A 25,285-nucleotide genomic window follows, 5' to 3' on the forward strand; every position below is an offset into this window, starting at 1 on the left:
ATTTTTAAATCAATGCATGCACCCTTTTTCATGTATCCTTATGCTGGAAACCATGATCAGCGAGCACGATGGCGATTGCATGTCGGCAAAAGGGCTGTACCAAAAAATAAATATTAATCTTACCTGCCAGGCAGTAGTACGACATTTTTAGTATGTGGAGTAGCATCTATTTCAGTTTCCACATCATAGATACACGTCAGAGAGGTTACCTGATTTGAAGATTGGTGCTGTTTTAGCTTTTTTCCGGTTAGGCACAGTTTGTACCGTGTCAGAAAATTAGGAAAATATTAGGCAAGGGCTTTGGCTTGATGGGGATGCTGTGCTGTGTTGCAGTTGACACAAGTAAGGTTAACAGGTGTGAAAACAGAATCGAAAGAGTGTCGGCTCAGTTGTTGGGGTTAATAGGCTCACCACTGGGATTGATTTTTGCAGTTTGGCAAGGTCAAAATGCATTCATTAGATGACGCTAGAACTCTTTGTGGTAAGATTTGAAAGCAAGTCAGGAGACGGGAATTTGGTTTTTGCCTCAGTTTTTAGGCACTGTTTCATGTATAAGCGGTATCGTTCATGTTGCGGGGTTCCACACTTTCACTGCCACTGGCCATTTTTCGCTCTGTTTTTGTTTTTGCTGTAGTCCTCCCACTTATAACAGAAAAACATGTACAATTATTAAGAAAAAAAATTTACTTACGCTTTAATGGTGTGCGTTGTTAATAGCAATAATTGTTGTTTGTGAGTACACTGAGCAAGACGCATAGTGCATCAAATAATACTTTTGCTTGATTTGTCTGCTTGTGTGAGGTTTTTTGAAGAATCCACTGCACCAGAATTATATAAGGTTGCTGCTGCATCCTTTTAATCAAATGCTAATATCCATATATGCCAAGCAGTTTTTGGCTCCTGTTGATATACAATGATTTAGAACAGGTGCTCTAAAAAAGTCTAAAAACACAAAATGTAATATATATGTCTGTAATATACCATAACTTGAGATCTGTTACTCACTCAGTCTTTGCAGTCTGACTTCTAAACAAAGTTGATGTCTCTGACTTGCAATTGTTTTTGCTTGTCAACAACTAATTTCATCAAGTTGATCACTTAATATGTATGTCTGTAATATACCATAACTTGAGATCTGTTACTCACTATCAGTCTTTGCAGTCTGACTTCTAAACAAAGTTGATGTCTCTGACTTGCAATTGTTTTTGCTTGCCAACAACTAATTTCATCAAGTTGATCACTTAATATGTATGTCTGTAATATACCATAACTTGAGATCTGTTACTCACTATCAGTCTTTGCAGTCTGACTTCTAAACAAAGTTGATGTCTCTGACTTGCAATTGTTTTTGCTTGCCAACAACTAATTTCATCAAGTTGATCAGTGGGAAGTGTGGGGCGGAGGGGTCTCGAGAAAAGTGCTTCGGTTCAGTAAAGTTACACATGTTTGGGCGCCTTTTGTAGGGAGTGCAGAAGACCGCGCATAACCCGAATTTGTTTGCACGATCCCAGATTTCGCCGAGGATCTACAATGCCACAAAATAATAACCTTTTGTTCACAGTGATCGTTCATGTCGTGTGCCTTGCCGCAGTGGCTGTCCCCGTCCTTGTCCTTTTTCTGGCTGGTCGGCCGTTCAAACGGGGATTTTTCTGCGGTGATGAGTCTCTCAGGTACCCACATCGTAGCTCCACAGTCACATCCGCAATGCTCTACTCCTATGGTGCTCTAATCCCGATTACTGTGATGATTGTGCTGGAGGCTGTGAGAGCCAAGCTGCATGTTCCCGAGACAATTGCTACAAGCAAGAAGTTGCTCCTGGGACGGGTTGTACCAGTTCCACTGCAGGTACTGTACGTGCTCATTGGAGTGTTCCTGCTGGGTGCGGCGACGAGCCAGCTGATCACCGACATTGCCAAGTACACCATCGGGCGCCTGCGGCCGCACTTCTTCGAGCTCTGCGAGCCGCGAAACCTGAGTGTCCTGTGCAAAGTGCCCCACACCTACGTGGAGAAATTCACCTGCGGCGGTAATGCCACAAGCCATGAGCTGAAGGAGATGCGGCTCTCCTTCATGCCAGGACACTCGTCCTTCTCGGCCTACACCATGCTGTACACTGTGCTGTACATCCATGCACGGATGCCGTGGCGCAATTCTGTGGCAGTGGCTGCACGCACTGTCATGCAGGTGGCGCTGGTGTCACTCGCCTGGTACACTGCACTCTCCCGCATCTCCGACTACAAGCACCACTGGAGTGATGTCCTGGCAGGAGCTGCACAGGGCTACCTGGTGGCCATTATCGTGGTCTTTCTCGGAGCCCTGCTAGCGCCGCGTGAGTGGTATCAAGCGACACGTGCGAACCATGTTCAAGGATTCGATGCCGTATCAGCAGTACTGCTTTCCGACGGAGTCATCACTGAACCAGACCAACCTTGGCTATCAGCTTCCACACCTTTGACGACATCGGGGACGTCATGTCACGTGGCTCATCCATCGACTATAAATCCACCACCGGAGCTTTTCTTCGCCAGTGGGCATGTCAGCAGCAGACACGGCAACATGCTAAGCAATCCCTTTTGCTTTGCACTTCAGGTTGGCAATCTCAAATATGAACATTGTTATCGAAGTGACGATCGTTTTTTAGTGCTGCTGCCCTGCCCACTGAGCGTTGAGTGCTTTCTGTCTTGTGTTATTACATTATCGAAAGATCTGTTGTCTTGTGCCGATATTGAAGCAAATCCTGGTCCAACTGAAAAAGAGATGCTATAGGAGTTACTAGCAGGCCAGGGTAAGATTACTTCAACAATGGAGGGCCTACAGGCATCACAAAACAAGATAGAAGACAAGCTTTCCTCTTTAACTGAGCGGATTGACGGTATTGAGAGACAGTTATCCGGCCTAAATGTCTTAGCCACGAAGGTGAAAGATATGGAATCTACCATATCAGAACTTCAGGGGCAGCTTACTTTAGTTAGAAACCAGATGGATGACTTAGAAAACAGAGGTAGAAGAAATAACCTTATCATTTACGGTATAGAGGAGGACAGCATTGAGTCTAACCATGAACTGGAAGAGAAAGTAACAAACGGCGTTTTTCAGGAAAAGCTGGGTTTAACGGTAAGTGGCGTCGAAAGATGCCATAGAATGGGTAAAAAGGAAGCAAGCAAGGTGCGACCTGTCATTTTAAAACTGCTCGATTTCCGTGAAAAAATGTCCATATTACAATCATGTCACAAGCTCAAAGACTCCGGCATATCAATAGCTGAGGATTATTCAAAACGAGTTCGAGGAATACGTAAACAGTTATGGAAAAGCTGTAAAGAAGAGAGAGACGAAGGAGCCAAAGCAAAGTTATTATTCGATAAACTAAGCGTTGATAACGTCCTATTTGGTTGGGACGAAGCGAAAGGTTCTCGCTTCAGGCTTAGAAAGAAATCAAACTGACTTCTCACCAATAAACCTCGGACCCTGAAAATATTAAATGTTAATTGTAGGAGTGTTCTAAACAAGACTGCTGAGTTGGAGGCTCTTCTGCTTTTGCACGATCCAGAAATTGCGGTTTTGACTGAGACTTGGCTTAACGACACAGTATTTGGCAGTGAGTTTGTACCCACTGGCTACAGTTCGTACAGAAAAGACCGTGATGGTAGAGGTGGAGGCGTTAGCATACTCTTTAAGTCAACCTTGCGAATTTTCCCAATGTCTGATATACCCAATGTAGAGTGTATTTTTTATAAAGCATACTATGGAAATGTTAGATATGTTATTGCAGCAATGTATAGGCCCCCTAGTTCTACCGTTTCCGTTCTAGACGATCTCAAACAATATTTGTACACGAATGTCAAACTTGGTGATCGTATTATATTGTCAGGTGATTTTAATTTACCTAATATAGACTGGTCGACGTTCTCACTTGAAAAACATGACGCTTTAGGTGAAGCAATGTTGGACATTGCTTGTTCCTTTGATTTATTGCAAATTGTGGAACAAAGCACAAGAATTCAGGGCAGTTCTCAGTCAGTCCTTGACCTATTTTTTGTCAGCGGATCAATAGGCGCAGATACAAATTACGAAATAGTACCTGGAATTTCAGACCACGAAGCTGTCCTACTCACCATTGCTGATGCCGTCTTGGATAGCAAGCCTAAATATCCATCTTACCCAAACTTTTCTCGAGCCGATGATGTATCAATCATTGACATACTTTCGCTTAACTTCCATGCCTTTTCAGATAGCACAGATGATGTGCATTCGCTTTGGTGCAGGTTTAAAAAATTAGTAAAAGAGTGCATTGACCGTTTTGTCCCGCTGATAACTAAAAAGAAAGACGGCAGGAACCCCGGGATCTCCCGTGAGACGTTACAACTCCAAAGGCAATTGAAGCGTCTTAAGAAAAGATTGAAAATCCATGCTGCACAGGCGGTCAAAAACAAGATTGACGAAATTTCCTCCCGCCTTAAAAAAATAAAGTATATGCCGATAAACAACGCTACTATGGTGAATCACTGCCCAGTTTCATAACTACAGCTCCAGAAAAGTTTTGGCGTTCTATTTCTCCGACTTCCAAGGAATGTGATGTGTTTCATGTTGATGGTAAAGATGTGTGCGATGGCAAGGAAATAGCAAATGCATTTAATAAACATTTTAAGTCCATCTTTACTAAAGATAATGGCGTAATGCCGTCTTTCGAATTACCTACGTCACCTATACCCGATGTTAAAATAAGTGAAACAGGAATACTAAACATGCTTTTAAATCTGGACATTAAAAAGTCTTGCGGTCCGGACAACATTCCAAACACATTTTTAAAGCGGTATGCAGAATGGACCTCAAAATACCTGCACGTTCTGTTCACGAGATCATTGTGCGAGGGACAAGTGCCGAGCGACTGGAGGACTGCCACAGTGAAGCCACTACATAAGGCAGGAAAAAAACAGTGCATTCAAAATTACCGCCCAATTTCTTTAACATCTACGGTATGTAAACTTTTGGAACACATAATTCATAATCATATCTCAGAGTTCTTGGAGAAATATAATATACTTACGAAGCATCAACATGGTTTCCGAAAAGGCTACTCTACAAATACCCAATTGGTTCTAACAGTGCATGACTTTGCTAAAGCAATTAACAATGGGAAACAAATAGACGCTGTTTTTATGGATTTTTCAAAGGCTTTCGACAAGGTGTCTCATAAAAAGTTACTTCACAAATTAGGTACAATACTGAAAAATTCTCAACTAATTAATTGGCTTGCGGCTTATCTTGAGAACAGAGAACAATTTGTTGTTTTTAATGACCACCATTCAGAACGACTTTCAGTTGGCTCTGGCGTCCCGCAGGGCTCGGTGCTTGGGCCTCTTTTGTTTCTTTTGTTTATTAATGATGTACTGCATGGTATTCCCGTTAAGGTTAAACTTTATGCTGATGACTGTGTATTGTACTCGGAAATAGAGAATGCCGCTGACCAGGAACTGCTGAACAATGCCTTAGGACAAGTTGTTGCCTGGTGCAAAGCTTGGCAAATGTTAATTAATTTTCAAAAAACTGTTTTTATGACCATTACACGCAAGAAGCACAAACTTAAATATCCATATGCTACTAACGACATATTTCTCTCCGAAGTAACACACTACAAGTATCTAGGACTCTGGATCACTAATGATCTCACTTGGACTAAGCACCTTGAATATGTAGTAGCTAATGCTAACCGCAAATTATTCTTCTTGAGGAGGGCTTTGAGACTTTCCACCCCTTCTGTCCATCTGCTCGCATACAAAAGTGTAATTCTGCCGATACTAGACTATGCATGTGTAATTTGGGACCCTTTCACCAAGACTAACATCCCCAAGATGGAAATGGTGCAAAGAAAAGCAGTTCGCTTCATATATAATAGCTTTGGACGTACATCAGTAACTGAACTACTAATGAAAGCAAACCTGCCACCATTAACGCAAAGAAACCGTGTATCACGACTAAAATTCCTCTTTCAACTTATTAACGGTCATTATAAAACCGACCTCACGGGAATAATTAGTTTTTCATCTGGTTATTCTACAAGGCAGAGACACAATCGCACAATAACCGCCTTTAGCACCCATAATAACTGTTTTAAGTATTCTTTCTTTCCCCGAACAGTAACTGAATGGAATCTACTAACCAATGATCAAATTTCAAAATCATCACTATCGGCATTTATTTCAGGTATTGTTTAGAAATGTGTTGTCTTTAACTGTTTATACGCTCCATGGATCTAATTTGTATTATATGCTTTGTCTGTGTTATTGTTTTCATTATGTATTTATTGTATCCCACCCTGCTAAAATCCCCAGAGGGGATTGCAGTATTGATAAATAAAATAAATAATAAAATAAAATAAATAAATAATTCGAGCCTCTTTAAAATGCAGTAAGAATTGCAGAAAAATGCATTAATTATATGTGACGTTCTTCATAGAATTAGGCACTTAAATTTATGTTAACAAGTCTGCTGGCAAGCCTGAGGTTAATTTGCTCTAAAATGGAGAATGCAAAGCTACAAAAAAGTGCTTTTGAAACCTTTAAAACTTACCTTGCTGTCTGTGATGGTGAGAGAAAAATGTGCACTTTTAATGCCAGCAGCAACAATAATTGCCAATTGCACAATGTAGTTTTCTTAAGAAGTGATATTATACTGGTTTGGTGGTACTTCAGGGCATTAGAAAGTGTAAACATTTCCACATATTCAATGCAACAAATGTCTGCTTGTGGCACAGGTACTTGCAGCACAATGTCTGGCAATGGTTTATGTATGAGCTTACAGAGGTATCAACAAGACTGTTTATTAGGCCTCGTGCCACATTGCCTGTCGCAGCTGCTTGCACAGGGCTTCCTCGGTCAGCTATGGACCTGAGCTACAGCAGTCCCAAATTTAAATCACTGTGTCGTTCCACTTTGTCGGCGAAACAAGAACTGGCGTTGCCCGTCTCCACTTGTAGCAGCGGCACCTTTTTGCCATCGGCTTCGCATCAGCGGGAGAAGAGGTGGATGAAGAGACAGGTTTGAATATACCTTCTCTCGGGTTCTTCTGAGTTTCCGTGTCTGATTATTTTATGGCTTATTGTTTTGTATATGCTTCTGCATACAGTTGCACGTTACAATATTTTTTAAAGACAGCTCTGCAAACCAGTAGTAATACCTTTTTGTTATGCTATCGGATGTTCTGGGGTGAATATTAATCTATACTGTTTTACCTGATGTCTACAGGAGCTTGTATTGAATGGGCTTCAGTTTCATTTGCTGTTGGGAAATATTTATCTAGTCTGGTTCATTGTGGTTTGCTATTAATGGTTCCTGCTTATTTTTAGTGCTATGTATTACATTGGTGACACTGCTGACATAATTTGTTTTGTCCTTGTGGTTTCTACTGTGACTGCTTCCATTCTGATATTTAAGGCGAAAGCCTTACTAACCTCAATAGAAGAAAAGCCAGCGGCATGTATGTGTTAGTGCACTTGCAGATGGTACAGAAAATTCCAGCATTGGCAAGGAACTAAACATCTGAGCAATCGTTTGTGGCACAGCATTCTGGGTAGTGTTAAACAATTTCTCCTTGCATATAGCTTACGTGTTGTAGTCAAGCTGGAGGCTAGCCTACGAACAGGATTCGAACCGACGACATATGCAGCTTCAATTGTATGCCTTCCCAGACTTTACCTCTTACCTTAAGATGTGTCCACTGAGATGTGCGAGAGAGAGAGAATGCGCCATTCCCATTTCTGAAAAACATATCTTCTCATTAAAATTTTGACACAACCATTCATAGTACATTATTGCAGCAGTGTTACATGATTTCTCATTTCATATAGCTTATGTGTCTTAGTCAGGTTGGAGGCTAGCTTGCGACAGGTATTCGAACCGAGTGTTGAAATGTTTCACTTGGACGTTAGTGGATTCGGCGTTTGTTGAATGACCGTTCTGAGCCTCGTCTGTTTTTCATTTCTCAGTGCGCAACCCGAGTTGCACTCAAACGCTCACAATGACGCACTAATGCTTTCGCCTTCACAGCGCGTAAGCAGCCTTAAGTGCGCTCTGAATTTTTATTTTTTCAGATCATGAGGCCTCATTATGCTAGACTAGCTGCCGCGGTGGCTGAGTGGTTACGGCACTCGGCTGCTGGCCCGAAATACGCGGGTTGGATCCCAGCCGCAGCGGTCTAATTTCGATGGAGGCGAAATTCTAGAGGCTGTTGTACCGTGCGATGTCAGTGCAAGTTAAGAACCCCAGGTGGTCGAAATTTTGCGGAGCCCTTCACTACAGCATCTCTCATAGCCTGAGTCGCTTTGGTATGTGAAACCCCGTAAACCAAACCGCAAAACATCATTATGCTAGACTGAGTAGAAAAGTTTTCTCTGTGTATTTGTTTTGTATTATTTTTCTGCCTTAGCAGTCACAGCTGGTGTGTATGTTTTAGTTATTTATTCATTACAATTCAGTTTGATAATATATCACCCTACACCTATTTTTATTCAGGAAGCTGTTTTTTTCGAAGCTGTATGATGAAAGTTGCTTCCTGATGATTTCGGCATAATAGCTGAAGAGGTTGCTTTGTTGGTACAATAAGCTAACAACGCAGCTGTCACGTGTGCATACTGTGAAATGATACCAGAAATGGTGCAGTATGCAGAAGCTTAATGTGTTAATCGCTATGTTATTTTCCGTTGTGATAGCTTAGCCCAGATGTATATATTGAGCATTTGGACACATTTAGTAGAAGGGAAGTAGTCGTTCAGGAGTTTTTCTCCAGCAGTTTGCTCAAGTTTTCCTGCAACATGCAGAGTAATTAACGTTCAAGCTTTAATAGACAAAAGGAATGCACTCATCAGCAGTGTACTATGCCATAAGTCAAAGCCACAGACACTGTTACTCATGAAAAATTCTTCGACAGACATGAAAGATCCCACCCATGGAGTCGGGGATCGTATGAGCACTTTTTATAAGCACCTATGGCTCTTAAGATGACTACAGAGTATGCTCGTCGCTCTCAGTAATTCTTTGAAAGTTTTAACATCACCTCTCCAACTCTATGCAAATTTATAAATACTAGGAAATTTTGTTTTAAAGCTAAGTTTTTTTTTCGGTTTTTGAGGATCACCCTGTTAACCTTGAAATAAATTTTTTAGCCTAATTATTATGCGAGATTGTCTTCTTCATTTACAAGTTACTGGCCATACCACAAAATGAGCTGCAATGTGTGGTCATGCATTTCACTTAAAATATCCTGCATTTTTTGGTGCAGGCCCTGTCATAACTGATCCCAAGCTCGGACGGCCGCCTGTGGCAAATACGAGCAAGCAGATGTACCAGTCCGCCCACTGCAGTCGGAGCTTCATGAAGAAAAGCCCCACAGAGCCGCACCTTCTCACTCAAACGGGTGGCCATCACTTGCAGTGTGACCACTGTGGAAAGAGCTTTGCACGGAAATGTGACTTCATGAGACACATTCATACCCATACTGGTGAGCGTCAACACAAGTGTAACCATTGCAGGAGCAGCTTTTCTCAGAAGCAAATCCTGGTGGCATACGTTCACCCCCACACTGGTGAGCGTCCGTACAAGTGCCAGCTTTGCCCCATGGCTTTTGCACTGAATGCAACCCTTGCAAGGCATGTGTGAGCCCGCAAGAAAGAAAAACCATATCAGTGCCAGTTCTATACAAAGGCGTTCAAAGAAAAGGACCTTTTAGAATGCCATGAACTCAATACACACTCTGGAAAACCGCACTTCTGTAAAGCTTTGTTGCCTTTTACTGGAATTAGACATGGGAGGCATTGCTAGCTAACAATATAATAGCCTCATTAGCTATAGGTATGCATATTTGCATGGCTTCGTGGTAAACTGGCACAAGGCAATATTTGAGATCCTTTATCTTATCCATAAGAAGTGTGATCATACTGAGCTGTATCTGTAATTGAATGGGACTGGCATGGTATGTGCAAGTGAAATCTTTCATTGGAACATGGTATTTTTCTACAAGATTAAAGTTTGGGTGTATAATTTAGTAACAGCTCGTTAATTCAAACTTCAAGGGACCAGTAAAAATGTTTGAATTGTTGAACCGCTTCGAAAAAGACTGACGCACACCGCTTGTATCACAGCAAGTTTACTTGGTAAAAGATTGGGCAATAGTCGCCAGTTTCTTGGATTAAAACAGTGCAAAAATGATTATCAACTCCTTTTTGCACGTGCTTTGTTGGGGGCATCAAAGCACAATGTCTTCAAAATGGGAAGGACCTCCCCCGAGAGAAGTGTGCGGGCCACTCCACAGGATGCAGTTCAGGTTTAAATAGGCCTTTTGTGTCAACTGTTTGCCGTGCCGATCATTCCTAGATGCAGCCTCCTTTCGGTAGCCCATTCGAACTAACGAATGCGAGATTCATACTGTCTAAATTAGTGGGTTTCTGATACCACAGACTTGCATAGGGATTGGTTTGGACCATGCCAGCAATTCAAAGTATTCAGAGTTTCAGATTAATGAGGGTTCAATTAACGAACCCTTACTCTGACCGTTACTGACATTATTTCTTGGCCTTCCACCCGCAAAAGCATAAGCAGGTGAAAGAAAAGTCGTGTCCTACAGTGTGTTGTGTTCTCTTTTGTGTTTTATACTACCATGAGTACATAATGCTTGCTGTCTTATTGGGAGACAAGGACAAGGAGACAAAGCCCAACCTCCAAATGATATACTTTTCTTGCTTTTACTGGTAGGTTTTAAGAGTGTTCTTATTGTTTAAATTTTAGAAAAAAGGAAGAAAACTTCGCCATACCAGTCTTGTGCGTTATCGTTCGTCAAAACCGTATTTACACGATTCTAAGTCGACTCGTATTTAAGTCGGCCCCCCATATCACATTTCAGAAAAAATAAAAACTTGGAGGTTGGTCATTGATAATAAAAAGCTTGGCCTTTGATAATAGAACGTGTTAGCATTGTCCTGCGGTCGCCACTTATCGCCAGCCGCTATCCGCTGCCGTGTGCGGGTGTGCCCGTGTGCACATTGCAAAAATGAAAATGTATTATACTCCGTTTCATACATCAGGTGCAACGCTATGAAAGGTACGGTGGTCGTCCAGACGGGAAAATAAAGAGAGGCCTGTTACTCCGCGCTTGTTCTGTGCCCGAGTGGTCTAAGGCATGAGAAAGTTACAGCGTGATGTCAGCAGTAAGAGTCTATTTGATGAAGTTCATGACAAATGTCTCATGTAGTAAGGCTGCACACAAAGGGATCACTGTGTTTCGCTCGCCACAAGGAACGCGCTTCTTTTTTGGTCGCGGATGAAGGCAGTGCAAAGTGCGCTAGCTTTCACAGCATTGCACCTGATGTATGAAATGGAGTATAGTCACTGGACTTCTCCTCCACACTTGCGCCGTCGTCTAACTAGCGCTGCCGTCGTGATCTTAAATTGCTTAGAGAAACCCTGCGCTTCGCAAACAGCCACATCAGGTCAATGCATGGAACAGCTGAAATTTGTACCTCGCTTCAGCTGCCACACCTGTATCACCTGTTGCAAACGTCGAACTTCCACCCCGCCGCAGTTGTTCGTTTCTTCGGCATAAAGAATGACAGCAATCTCGAATGTAGCCATGAACGAGCGCCGGTCGCTTACCGGACCCGGAGCACGAATGACGACTGAAGAAGCACTACACTAAAAACTTGTGAAACGCGGCCGGCAGTAGTCAAATGCGTCAGAGCCAAAGAGACAATATGCGTAAGCTGCGTCAGCTCTTCCGTAGGCTACCAACGCTCCCAAGCACGGCTGCCATTCCGAGTGGCGGTGCCGCCATGATTGGAACAGTGGTCTTTCCATTAACTATCGAAGCTCCCTTGAGCGCTGAGTGCGCAGTTAAAAGTAAAAAAAAAAACATGGAGGATGTTTGTTAAGGGTAGGACGTGGATGAGTTATTGGTCCGCTGCCGCTTGCCAGCACCTGCGACCTGGAACCACATGTGGGGAGTGGATGGGAGGTGGGTGCCGGTTTCCTGCTTATCAACGGCCGTCACAGGCCGCCGCGCGCGGGGCGGAGATCCCGGTTTTGCACGTTGACATAACAGCTGCTCAAGGCCAGCACCAAGAGCGATGCGTCGGAGCCGCGCAGCAAAAATGCAACCATGCCGTAGCATGCCAGATATATTGTTTATCTCGCCTTTATTTATGGTGTTATGCTTTGGTTTCAATAGTAAATCAACGCGCCAACCTTGGATTTTGAAATTTTGAAAAAATAGGTCAACTTAGAATCCTGCACATACGATAGACTTCTCCTGAAAGTGGTCATAATTTTGCAACGTTGATGGATTCAGAAAGCTTAACGCCTTTATTCTAGTTTCCACATCGAAAGAAGCCTGTGAGTCCATTGACCCCCGGAAACCCCGCTGCCTTTACAGACACTCTAGCGGGCGGCGGATGCGGTCGGTGGTTTCGTCCGCGCCGTCGTCTGCTACGGTACCTGGTTTGCTTTCATTCGCTTATCATGCCGTTTGAGAACTTTTTATGTAGAGCTGTCTAGGCTGTCCAGTTTGAATGACTGCATCAGTGAGCAAATAGAGTGCTCGCTATATTTGGCTTTGGAATGACATTGTACACTTTGTCATGCCATCTTCAAAGCACTTGCCAACTGTAAACGAATGGCTGCCACCACGAGTAGACTGTGAAACGGAAGAAATTGTTCTGAAGTTTTGTTACGCGTGTGTCGCACTCACCGCCGGCGCTCGAAGCCGAAGGTGACACCCCCCCCCATATAGCGGTGCTTTAAATATACATCGCCTTTGAAATGGCGTTCCAGACTCTCACACTCTTTTCTAAGGTGCGCTCAGCTTTTCTTTACGAAGGAGCGACATCTTCAGTGCACTGTGAACTGGTAAAACTGGTTAGAAAATTTTTCCTGACATTTATTCCTATAGGGCGCTGTTATGATCCGGATGCACTCCAGCTTAAGTGGATTAAGGTGCGAACTCCCTCGACCGGGGTGACCATGGTGACGGCGGCACCGTCAAGTGGCCAGTCTGCCCTGGGTTTGCCGAACAGAGCGATGCTGTTGAAACGTCGTGCTGGGGATGTTAATTGAAAGGCTGTTGCGACCTCGACATAGGTCCCATGTTTCGGACAACAGGCGGGGGAGTACAAGGATGTTCATTCACCTGCTGGGAATCAACGTTCCATTCCTTTCCAACAGAGGCATCGACCGGACCGGATTGGTGACGTCGACACGACAGTGTTCGAGGATTTCCCTTTCCATCGACCGAGCTGTGAGAGAGTAGTATCAGCATCGCCTCCTGCCATGGGCGTTACCACATTGGGCATCTTCGTTTATCCACCTGTGGCTCCCTGCTGGCTCACTTTGGGTTGCAAGGACATGGAGCCAGGCGCTCGATTTCCTCCGACTGCCCCGCACACTTCCGCTGGCTGCCCAGAACATGTTCGTTTTTTTTTTTTATTGTGACAGTGTACCTACTGGCTGGATAAATGGTTTCGGGCTGCCACTGGCCAGCCAGACGTGCCAGGTCGATTTTGTGTTGGCAGTGCTCGGGCAACTAGCAGACAACAGACAGGCGTTATAGTAGCGGGAAATGGTTGTGGCCATTTTTATATAGACTAGAAGGACCGCAGTTCTTCGTACGATATTTCGCGATTTGTTTTGCATACGTGTGTGTGATCCAAGTCCAATCATCTCACCACCTCGGAAGCACAAATTTTCGCTTCATATTATGATAGCAAAGATATGCACGAAATATTTCTGCTGTTAATTTCGTGCGCCCAGCGCATATTGCGATGGTGTTCAAGGCCTTTCAAGAGAGCGGCCGCAGATTCCTGCTCCCAGTATGTGTCCATATATGCATGTGCTGAACGTGTTCAGCGAGTTGTAGCATTGATACGGCACCGTATAGTATTCGCTGCGTTCAGCGCAGTGGAAAGGCAGATATGTTTTGAGAAATCCTTGATTGATTGAAACATGTCCTTTATTAAAAGCCCTCACCAGCACATTGCTCGAGGCATCTATGCGGGCATATATGTGGCCACACAGTTTTCACATTACGGCAGCCGAGGTGTGCTGGTTCTGTTGTCGTCAACTGTAGTGCATCTTGATGCTTGGGCCTTCTGCCAAAATTGCTTAAAACATCTGAGAAGTACCGTACGCATGCATCTCGTCGTGTTTGGCTAATTAAAGAAATAAAGAGAATTCCCTGTGTGGATCATCATGCAAGCAAAAGCGCCACCGACACGCAAGGCAGGATTGTATCCCCTTTCATTCGAGTGCTAGCCGCTACAGTAAAGCTGTATTGCATACAGATACGATACGCAGCTAAATTTGTACAGTACACCTGCTTGCTCTAGATGCGTTCAATCATCTGATATGCACTTTTGTTGAGATTATGCGTGCATTCCTCGCCGGCAGCAAAAGATAGCGGCTGACAGACTACATTTGAACGGAACGTATCGTGATTATTTCTGGTTACAGGCTGGGAAATGAGATTTCGGCAACTTTGTGTTTTGTTCGCATCCAGATGAGGCTTCTGTTCAGCAGGCATCAGCGGCACAAGGTGTCATCCACAATGGATAACTTCAGGGTAGAGGACCAGTTGAGTTTCCCCTTCCGGTGGCGATGTGAGGAAACTACTTGATGATGAAATCGGGGTTTCTTGATGACCCGGTGGTTCTACTCGCAAACATTCACATTACTCAAGGAAAGGAGAAGGTTAACTATTTATTTACAACATAGGTAAAAAAACGAGAAGAAGCAAAGCAAGGAGAAAACTATTTACATGACTAAATCGTGGATCAGACGAATTCAGCCCCCGCTCAACCCAGAGCGCTTGGTTTTAAACGCTCTGTCTCCGCCCTTAGCGGGGACAGCAACCAATAAGATAACAACGACCCATCTCGCCAATCAGTGGTTAGGGAAAGGAAAATAAGGTCCGCCCACTGATCAGAGATTGGGGAAAAAGGTCTGATTAAAACATTTGGGAAGGAGGTTTCAAATAACTACACAAATAACACAAATGCGACTTCCGTTCCCACGCCACCCACGGCACCACAGACGCTAGAAACATGTGCCGACGAGGCGATCACTCAGGTTGTTGACAGCAACAAAGAGAACACAGTCGTTAAGGGAAGTAGACAGTCGTTACAGGAATAGTGGGCTTCCGGTCACTCGGCTAATATCTCGTGCGCCCCCGAAACCTCGTCAACCCCTTAACAACCACATGTCGTTAGCTGTACTTGGTTCGCGTTTTTCCCGGCTGGTCATCCCCGTGACGGCGCGGCGTAAACGAGGACGTCCGCTGCACAAAGGGGCGGCAGGGATGGGACGGGCCCCTTTGTTGGGGACTTCCGACCCCGTGGGAGCAGCTTTCCTTGCGAACACAAGATCAACGAGTTCGCGGAAAGGTCAGCGAACTCCACAGGACCTCTTTGAAATTTTGGAAGGACTGGGCGTTTCAGAACACCCAACACCCAAGAGAGGTGATTTTGGGCGTTATGCGGGCGGAGGAGGCGACAGTCGAGGAGGCAGACAAGACTTTGGAAACGATTCTGGAGCGATGGCTCCGTGAAGAGAAAGAACAGGAAAGGCAAAAATTTCATGAGGAACGAGAAAGAGAATGGCAAGCCAAATGTAAGAGACAGGCTGAGCTAGAGAAACTGCACGAACAAGAGCCGCAGGAGCTTACACCTAAATTTCAGTTGCTGAAATGGGAAAAAGTGAGAGCTCATTTGAGAAGTTTTTGAAGAGGAGAAAGTTTTACAACTTTCCTCGCAAATTTCGAGCAAATTTGCACTGAGGAGGAGCTAGACCAAGGCTGCTGGTTAAAGACGTTGCTGACCATCCTCCCAGGTGATGTCAGAGGTGCATTGGTGAATCTGACCGATGAGGAGGTCAACAGCTATGAGACGGCGATAAGAGCTCTTTACGGGTATTTTGCCATTCGTGGAGTGGCACACTCTAAACTACGAAGTGATGTAAGCGGGCAGCGCTCCCATCTGAGTGTCATGCGACCAGCCTGGGAACCCCGCTTGGTCAGCTAGGAAAACAGCCGTTGCTCAGGAGAGTAATGACAGCGCAGGTTTAAGCCCAGAAAGGACCTTTGCCGGCTGCAGGGGCAGCATTTGCTGATTTAGAGGCGGAGAAAAAGAGTTGCAGCTACCCCATCAAAAACAAAGCCGAGCGACCTGCTTCGTTAGCGAGCACTGATAACGCGAACAAAGGAAAAGCAGAGGCTGCTTTGACAAGTGGGGCTGATGCTTTCTTTGAAGAAGAGAGTAGTGAGTTTGCAGGCCAGTGCAGTAAACGATACAAAGGAGACCCTCCTTCGATGCGGCTGGCAAACAATAGTAGCCAAGTATTGGAGACAACGCTTTGCTGTAAAAAGAGTGACAGCGAGTCACTTGAATGCACCGCTGAAACCTTGGGCCAGAACACAACGTTGGTGAAAGAGCGTGGTTCAGATCAAGTTGCGGGACAGGTAGTTAGAATCATGGGGTCGGATAGCATATGTCTCAGGAGAGGAAGTTATCAGGCTCAGCAGAAAGTAAAGTGCAGTCAAGACAATTCGGGGGTACAATGTGCAGTGACTCATCGAAGGCGTGAGGCAATAGTAAGAATTCAAGTGGGGAATGCGGCTCGGTGCTGCGTCACAGAACAGATGAGAAGGGTGAGGGCACTGCGAGAAAGGGAGGCGCGCAGGACAGAACAGCCAGGGCAGTGTCGAGAAGACAGCTGCGCGCAAGGAGAGCCAAACCATGCCATGGTAGTCTCCAGAGAAAGGACAAAGTACGGGCACAAAACATTGTAAGGCCGAAGGCCGGCCAACAATGTAATCGTCTGAGACTGTCACCGCGGCTCTCCAGATGCGACAGGCACCGCACTAAGGCCGAACTGACTAGACGGGTTCAGAAAAAGCGAAAGCCACCGGCCCCGTTGTGGCGACGCTGCAGAAGTTCTTACACGGAAAGTGAAACTCGCAGCAAGCCACAGAGTAGCATGCACTGCTCGCCAGTCAAAATTCTGGAATCAGCAGGATTACATACAAGCATTTCTTTGATGCTGCCCGGGTGTTGGGGACGTGCGGTCGGAGTGCGAAACAAATAATTGTCGTATGGCGTCTGGAGCTCGCAGATGTCAACACGCACTGAAGACCTTCGGTATTTGTCTTGTCGCGGCTGCTGAAGCCTGCATGCAACTGCGCAGGGTGCGGCTCATGAACAGGCTACCCCTTCGAAGAACTCCTGCGCTGGAGCCTCACTTTGCAGCATGCACTTGTACATAGGTTCAGCTGCGCATTGTGAGAGTGTCTGCAGACGAGCGGAAGTACAGGGAAGTAACTGATCGGCCAATGTGGCGTAGTTTCTTGTGTGGGCGCTACGAGATTACTTTGAGCTTTAATTTTGTCAGCTTTGTTATATGGCTTTTTAAGTAAGGTTACCTGCAGTATTTGTTAGTTGCTAGTGTCTGCTGACACGCAAGCACAACCGAAGCCTCTCTTGGACATTGTAGCTAAGGTAGCTCGTGAGAGCTCCTACAGATTTGCAGTATGTTGCTGCTTCTGCACTGTCTACATCTGCTCTCTTTATTGGACATCGTATAGGACAAACTATAAGGATATAGTGCCCACCGAAAGCTGAAGCTGTCGGCAGCTTTGCTCTCAAGAGCACTGTGATATTTATTAATTTAGATAATTAAACTTAAAGTATTAATCCATTCCAAACAAAAAATTTGAATGTGGTGCGCAAAGTGGCTGTCATCATTATGCAACTGGTTTCACTCGCCTGTCTCTAATAATTTATTTTTTAACCCTTGGCTCAAGTTAACTGGGACACCCCGTATATATATCTGTGGGTATAACGTTCCAAAGTGACTCAGGCTATTAGGGACGCTGTTGTGGGGACTTCTAAAATTTCGACCTCCTGGGGTTCTGTATACTGACATCACAAACTACACGGGCTTCTAGAATTTCGCCTCCATCGCAATGGAACTGCCGCGGCCGGAATCGAACCCGTCTTTCGAGTCAGCTGCCGAACGCCATAACCAGTGAGCCACCGCGGCATATATATATAGTTATGAAAAGTATTATCCCGACAGTTCTATAAAATTATCGGTCTCTTGTTTTCTCTCTTTTCTTTCATCTCCTCACAAATGAGAGGTGTTTATTGAAAATCCTCTCATGTATATCAAGAAAAGTTCGCCTGCCGATTTGCTTTGGGTCCTGCTGTAGCGACGCTGCGGTACTTCTCTGGCAAAAGGATTCCGGTCATCGGTTGCTTTGTGGCCAAAACTAGGCATGGGAGTATGTCGGCCAACGTTCGGTTCCACATTGTTCCACAGGGCGTGGCGTTATTGGGTTTGGACGCAGTGCAACAGCTACGGTTACGCATTGATGGAGCGTCGTTGGCATGTCTGCGGACAACGGCGAGCACCAAGTGACTACCCCCCGAACTATGCGAGTTCTCTTTTCTTTTTGCCGACAAATTAGGGTTGGCGAAAAACATAGTACATGAAGTGAAGCTGCGCGCCAATGTGAAGCCCGTGAGAGCCAAAGTTCAGCACCTGTCTTTGTCACTATGAGAGCAAGTTTCTAATGAGCTAGCAAGGTTGGAACTGGAAGGCATCATTGAGCGTGTGAATGCCTCGGAGTGGGTGTCGGCGGTTGTGAAAAAAAAGAATGGACGGATCTGCCTGTGCGTAGATTTGCGGGAAGCAAACAATGCAGTAGTGGCTGATGGGTTTCCACTACCTCATACTGAAGAACTCTTGAATGAGCTGAATGGGGCAGCATGGTTTTCAAAATTGGACTTGGCATCCGCGTACTACCAAATGGAGTTGGCTGAAGGCAGTCGAGAAATAACGCTCGTGACGCAAGAAGGACTGTTCCTTTTCTGCAGAGTATGTTTTGGCCTCGCCTCTGCCCCGGCTACATTTCAGTGGATGATGCAGATTTTGAAGGGATATCATTGTTTTCGGCAGGACAAAGAGGGAACAGCTGGACCACTTGCGTGAGGTTTTGCGACGGATTGCTAAGGCTGGCCTGCAACTAAACAAGAAATCTGCATTTGAGGTGCAAGAACTATCATTCTTGGGCCACCATGCCAGTGCTAAAGGGCTCAGGCCCCTGAAGTTGAAAGTTGACGCAATTCTTTGTGCACAGCCACCGACTGATGTGGTTGGTCTCCGTTCTTTTTTGGAACTTCTGGAGTATTATTCTCGTTTTATTCCACACTATGCAGAGGAAGTGGAACCACTACGGCGTCTTCTTCGCAAGGGCCAGGATTTCTGTTGGGACCGGAGCGCCGAGGACAGTTTCTGCAAGGCCAAGGCGCTGCTGGCATCGTGCGGGGCCGTGGCCATGTTTGACAGGGCGCTACCTGTAAAGGTGACGGCTGATGCCTCGTCCCATGGGCTAGGGGCTGTGTTGCAACAAGTCGTTGATGGGGAGTCGCGCACAGTTGCATTTGCATCCAGGACTTTGACATCACAAGAGCATAGGCATTCTACAGGAAAACGGGAAGCATTGGCATGCCTATGGGCTTGCGAGTACTGGCATGTATATTTGTGGGGCCGAAAGTTCATTCTAAGGACCGACCATCAGGCACTGGTGACTTTGCTATCCAGTAGTGGCACAGGACGGCGCCCGCTTCGAATAGAAAGGTGGTGTGCAAGGCTCATGCAGTACAGCTTTACTGTACAGTATACAAAGAGAGAAACCAATGTGGTGGCGGATGCACTGTCTCGGTTGCCTGTGCCGTCTGTGGAAGGTGAGCCTTTGGAGAAGGTAGTCTCTGTGGTGTCGAGTGTGGTTACGAAAAGTCAACTACAGGAAGCAACAGATAATGTCCCAGTGTTGTAGGAGGTGATGCAGTACATCATGTCTGGGTGGCCAGAAAATAAGGAGCTCACAGGAAAGCTCTTACTGTTCGCACGCATTCGAGATGAACGTTCTGTTGCGGAGGGATTGCTGCTTCGGGCGGAGCGAATAGTGCCTCCAGTGGATCACGTATCCAAGTTTTTTGCAATTGCTTACAAATCTCATCCGGGCATTGTCAGGACAAAGCAGCGGCTGAGAGAGTTGTACTGGTGGCCTAGAATGAATGACGATGTGGAAAATGCCATCAGAAGCTGTGCAGTTTGTAAAGCGGCAGAAAAGTCTGCAAAAACTATGACAGCCCCCCTGCAGCCAGTACCATGGCCAGAGAAGCCATGGGATAAGATGGGAATAGATATTGTGGGCCCAATGGAACGAGCACCGCCCGACTGCAGGTTTGCAGTAACAGTCGTGGATTATCACAGCAAGTGGCCTGAAGTTTTTTTGTTTCACCTATAACTGCATAGTCAGTAGTCAGTCTTGCTAGAGCTTTCTGCACGGGAAGGGTACCCAGGGAATGTGGTTACAGACAATGGATGTCAATTTATCTCCACATATTTTCAGGAATTTTTGCAGGATAAGGGCATTGAGCATTATGTGACATCGTATTACCTGCAGTGCAATGGCCAGGTCGAATGGTTCAATTGTGTTCTGAAGGGGTACATACAGACTGCGTCAGTGGAGCGCAGGCCATTGAAGGAAGCTATCCTGGAATACCTGAGCATCTACAGGGCTACGCCACATGCTACAACAGGGTTGTCTCCAGCGTTCTTGCTACACGGAAGGCGACCTCGAACTCGGTTGGATGTTGTTGGCCTCCCAGGAGGAGGATTCTTCGATGAGCCAGTGGCGCACATGGCAGACTTGCGACAGTGGGTCAAGAACCAGCATCGAGTGAAAAGCTACACGGATGCAAAACTGGGTGCCATAGATTCCACCGTCAACACAGTGGACTTTGTGAAGATACGGAGAGATACTGGCATGAAAGGCGAGCAGAAGTTTTCCTTGCCATAGGAGGTGAAGAAACGTATAGGTAGGAATTCATTTTTACTAGCAGACTGAAAGAAATGGAATGCGTCAAAGTTGACGGTAGTTGCCCGGTGAGGTCAGCAAGATGCACCGATGTTAGTTGAGTAGGTGAAGGGGCATCATGGAAGAGCGGTTGATCTGGAGACGGATCTGTCCTACTTTGAGTCTTCTGCAGGTACTGGAACACGACCTTGATGGCAGCAGACACTACAACAGCGGCTGATGATTGTCGTGAGATGGTAACAGATGCAATGCAGGTTGAAACAAGGCATCAGGAAGCTACATCAATCGTTGGTACAGAATGTGAAATGCATAATGGGCAGCAGACAGAACATAGCCAACAGCAAGGAAACACTTTACGGAGGGAAAATGTGGCTGTGAAAGTGCCACGTAATCTCAGCGGCAAAGGACAGTGCCCGTGTGGTACCGGGACTATGTAACCTAAATTGCTTGTTGTGTCTTATTTTTTTTTTGTGCTTGCCTGAAACAGTTTGGGACTTTTAGCTTGCATTTGTTTTTCTTGTCATTTCGGGGAGGAAAGATGTTGTGTATAGAGGGCGCTACTGTTAGTACGTATCTCGAGCACCATCTACATTCATCTGTATATATATACATCGTTGGTTGGAATAAACAGGGGATTTGGTGGCACGCCTTGCGCCCATGTAACATCGCGTCTTTCTTCATTCTGGCATCGATACCTCAACTCCACCACAAAAGATTTTCTTGTTGACAAGGCTAATCATACAATAAAAGAACAGTGCGGCATGCTTTGTAACAGTGGATGGGACGCTTGGAAGCGATGAATTATGACTGGTATGTTTGGATAACACTAAGCCTTCAGTGCAACTGGTCACATTTATGACCGCTGGACAGAATTTCTCTGTGAAGTAGTCTGTTGTTAAAGTGTTTAATTAAGAAAGCTAATCATTCGATTTTATTATGAGCTCAAAAGTTTTGATGCCTCTTAATTGTTCAACACAGTACAACAAAAGATAGCTAATTTTATTTAATATAGGGATCGGTCAGTGTAGTAATGCGGCACCCTATAGGTAACATATCTATAAGTTTCACCTTACTACAGTGCACATAAATTGCATAGGCCTTCCCCAGAAGTGTTTCATCCCTATTAACAATTATTGTATTGCTTTAAGGACTCAAAACTCAGTAATAAGTGATTATGCAGTTGCCTTCATTTGATCATGTTATTTGTGTTTTGTAGCCCGTGCTGTTGAGTAGCTGTGTAAAACTGTGCTTTGAGTATAAAAATTAATTGCCTCAAAGTGTGCCATAAGGCTTCATGCTAATTCAAGCAGCTTTGCGGGGATGCTTGTCGGAGATATTGGATGATAGTTAAAGGAGCTTGGGCAGTTACTTTATTCTAAGATTGGTATTCTTTCTTTTTTCTTGCTTATGAGTCATGTAAGGCACGAAAGAACTGCGGTAAAATCGCTGCTTCCTCATTTTAATTCACGATAATGCTAAACCCAGCTTGCTTCAAGTGACGGAATGACAACGAATGCAGAAGCGGCGATTATATTGCAGTTTTGTCATGTCGCACGTGACCTATATGCACACGTTGATATCACTGTAATTGTTCAGCTGTAGAAACTGAAGAAGCAGGATTGAACAATTCGATTATAAATTATTTACCGGTCATAGCCAAATATAAGTGGGGATTCATGCATGATAGTATCTTCTGCATTAGTGTAGAGAAGAAAACCTGCCATCAAAATTAGGTGTTTATACTTTAACAAAATGCTGTGGTTTGTAGCCTTGCAGTTCTTATTGTAATCAACTTTTTGCTCCATTTCATTTTGCAGGCATGGAAACGAATACTGGCGACCAATGAGTACACAAGCTGACCGAAGGACCATCTTCTAAAACCACTGCTTTCACCATTTGCAGGCAGAACTGCTTGATGTTCATGATGTAAAGTAGCATAGCCAGTGATCTCAGACTGTGGTATCGTTGCACAAAATGAGACGCATCAGACCCTGCCTTGTTAACGCCTGGAGCACTGCCTCATTGTTTCAGCAACCAGCCATGGTGTCTCAGTGGTTAGGGTGCTCGACTGCTGACTCAAAAGACACGGGTTCAATCCCAGCTGCTGTGGTCGCATTTTGATGGAAGCAAAATGCTAGGAGGCCATGTAATGTATGATGTCAATGCATGTTGAAGAACCCCAGTTTGTTAAAATTACCTGGATCCCTCCACTAAGGCATCCCTCATAGCCTGAGTTGCTGTGCGATGTTAAACCATATAAACCAACCGTCATTTCAACGTTAACAACGGATATCGTGAAACTTTTCACAGGTGGAATTGTGCATGATGGCTGAGAAAACCTTTGGATCCAGCAGACTAGAGCATAAGTTACAGACACAAGCTAGAGTGCACACAGCAAAAAAGCTGCAGTAGAAAAAGTGCATGTGTTTGTGTGGCTGTGCCTTTTATGCATCATACTCTGTCTTGCTTTTTGTGCTGTAGTCTCACCAGTTTAGCTCTTCAGTTTCCATTGTGGTTCTGTCACCCTTTTGAGCTTTTGTGTCTCATTATTTCATGGCTTATTGTTTTCTGCATGCTTCTGCGTACAACTTGATAATGTGAGCTCCACACAGCAATAGTAATACCTTTTGGCGTGCTTTCAGATGAAGTGGGGCGAATTTAATCACTACTGTTTTATCTGATGTTTACAGGAGCTTCTATTGCTTGTACTTCTGATCCTATTTGCTGTTGGGAAATACTTATCTAATCTGGTTCATTGTGACTTGCTATTAATGATTCATGTTTATCTTTTGTGCTGTTTCATATTGGTGACACTGCTGACAGAATTGGTTTTTTCCTTGTGGTTTTTACCGTGAGCGTTTCCGTTCTGGATTTATTTCATCAGACCACCAGGCCTCATTATGCTAGATTTATTAGAGGAGTTTCGCCTTCATAACTTTTTAATTTGCTTTAATAGCCAGAAAGAAGACTCATTGCCGGTGTACTGTGTCACTGGTGAAAGCTCATAGACATTACGTTATTTGTGAAAAACGCTTGGGCAGGCTTGGAAGATCTCCTCCATGAACCCAGGCATTATACGAGCACATTGTCTAAGTTGCTGCCACTCTTTTAAGTTGGCTACAGAGTATGCTCATTGCTCTGAGTAATTGTTTGAAAGTTAAAATATTCTCCCTCCAGCTTCATGGCAATTAATAAATAGGCGGAAGTTTTATTTAAACACTCTTTTTTGTTTTGATGGTCAACCCATTGACCTTGAAAAAAAAATTAGTGTAATGTGTAATATTGCCAAATTAGTTATAACACGCATGGTCTCGTATTGACCTGAAAACACCCTGCCTTTCTTGGTGCAGGCCTGGTCACAGCTGATCCCAAGCTCGGAGTGCTGTCCGGGGAGTACATGAGTCAGCAGCTGCACCAGTCCCCCCACTGCAATCGGAGCTTCACGAAGAAAAACCGCCAAGAGCAGCACCTTCTCACCCAAACGGATGACCACAACTACAAGTGTAACCATTACGCAAGCAGCTTTGCTCAAAAGGTCACCCTGATGCACCACCCACATACGAACACTGGTGGGCGTCCATACAAGTGTGACCACTGTGACAGCAGCTTTTCTCGAAAGGGCCACCTGGAGAAACACCTTCGCACCCATACGGGTGAGCGTCCATACAAGTGTGACCACTGTGGGAACAGCTTTGCTCAAAAGGTGACACTGGTGGCACACCTTCGAACCCACACGGGTGAGAGACCATTCCAGTGCCAGCTCTGCCCCATGGCCTTTAAACAGAGTACAGTCCTTGCTAAGCATTTGCGAGCCCATAAGAGTGAAAGACCTTATCAGTGTCAGTTCTGCACAATGACGTTTAAAGAAAAAGAGCATTTGAAACGCCATGAAAATAACAAACACACTTCAAAAACCACAGTTCCTCAAAGTTTTGATAGCTTTTCCCAGCATTAGATGTTAAAACCATTTCTAGCGAACTTGTCTCACTTTTTAATTTGCCTTCTTGAGAAAAAATGGCAAGTTTACATGCCTTCAAAGTACATCCACACAGGGCAAACCTTAGGTTGCGTTCACTCCTCCATAAGAAACCTGAACATACCAAGCTGGTACTGTCATGAGTGAGACTGAAATCGTGCCATGTGCGGATATGATCATGTCGTCATTTTATTAGTTTCAGCGCATTGAATGATGTGCATGAATTGTGGCTGCAGTGTTTGGCACTAGCTAGGAAATTGACTTACTTACGTCAAAGCAGTTCTGCGTTCTTTTGCGAATGTAATGCCACCAGAGAAGCATGCTGTTTCATTTTTCCATCCATGCTTGTGTTGTGGCTGTATTATTGGGACTCAAGAGCAAAGAAACCAAGCTTAG

The 25,285-nt window shown here is 44.9% G+C and overlaps 1 protein-coding gene across 4 annotated transcripts; it reads left to right on the forward strand.

Annotated features, from left to right (window-relative positions):
- Positions 1 to 1,039: 1,039 nt before the first annotated feature.
- LOC144111020 (phospholipid phosphatase 1-like) lies at positions 1,040 to 24,250 on the forward strand. 4 transcript variants are annotated; one of them, XM_077644105.1, is made up of 4 exons: positions 1,040 to 2,589; positions 6,850 to 7,034; positions 9,274 to 9,492; positions 12,354 to 12,467. In XM_077644105.1, exons 1-2 carry the CDS (start codon positions 1,531 to 1,533, stop codon positions 6,886 to 6,888), a joined length of 1,098 nt encoding a protein of 365 aa, XP_077500231.1. In that variant the 5' UTR covers positions 1,040 to 1,530; the 3' UTR covers positions 6,889 to 7,034; positions 9,274 to 9,492; positions 12,354 to 12,467. The 4 variants fall into 4 exon arrangements, 1 of the variants encoding a protein (XP_077500231.1); XR_013309967.1 differs by lacking the exon at positions 1,040 to 2,589 and adding an exon at positions 19,247 to 24,250 and having other exon boundaries at positions 2,773 to 7,034; positions 12,354 to 12,472; XR_013309966.1 differs by lacking the exons at positions 1,040 to 2,589; positions 12,354 to 12,467 and adding exons at positions 13,203 to 13,445; positions 19,247 to 24,250 and having other exon boundaries at positions 2,773 to 7,034.
- The last annotated feature ends 1,035 nt before the right edge of the window (positions 24,251 to 25,285 follow it).

Source organism: Amblyomma americanum, chromosome 11, assembly GCF_052857255.1.
Source record: "Amblyomma americanum isolate KBUSLIRL-KWMA chromosome 11, ASM5285725v1, whole genome shotgun sequence".
Classification (NCBI taxonomy): Eukaryota; Metazoa; Arthropoda; class Arachnida; order Ixodida; family Ixodidae; genus Amblyomma; species Amblyomma americanum.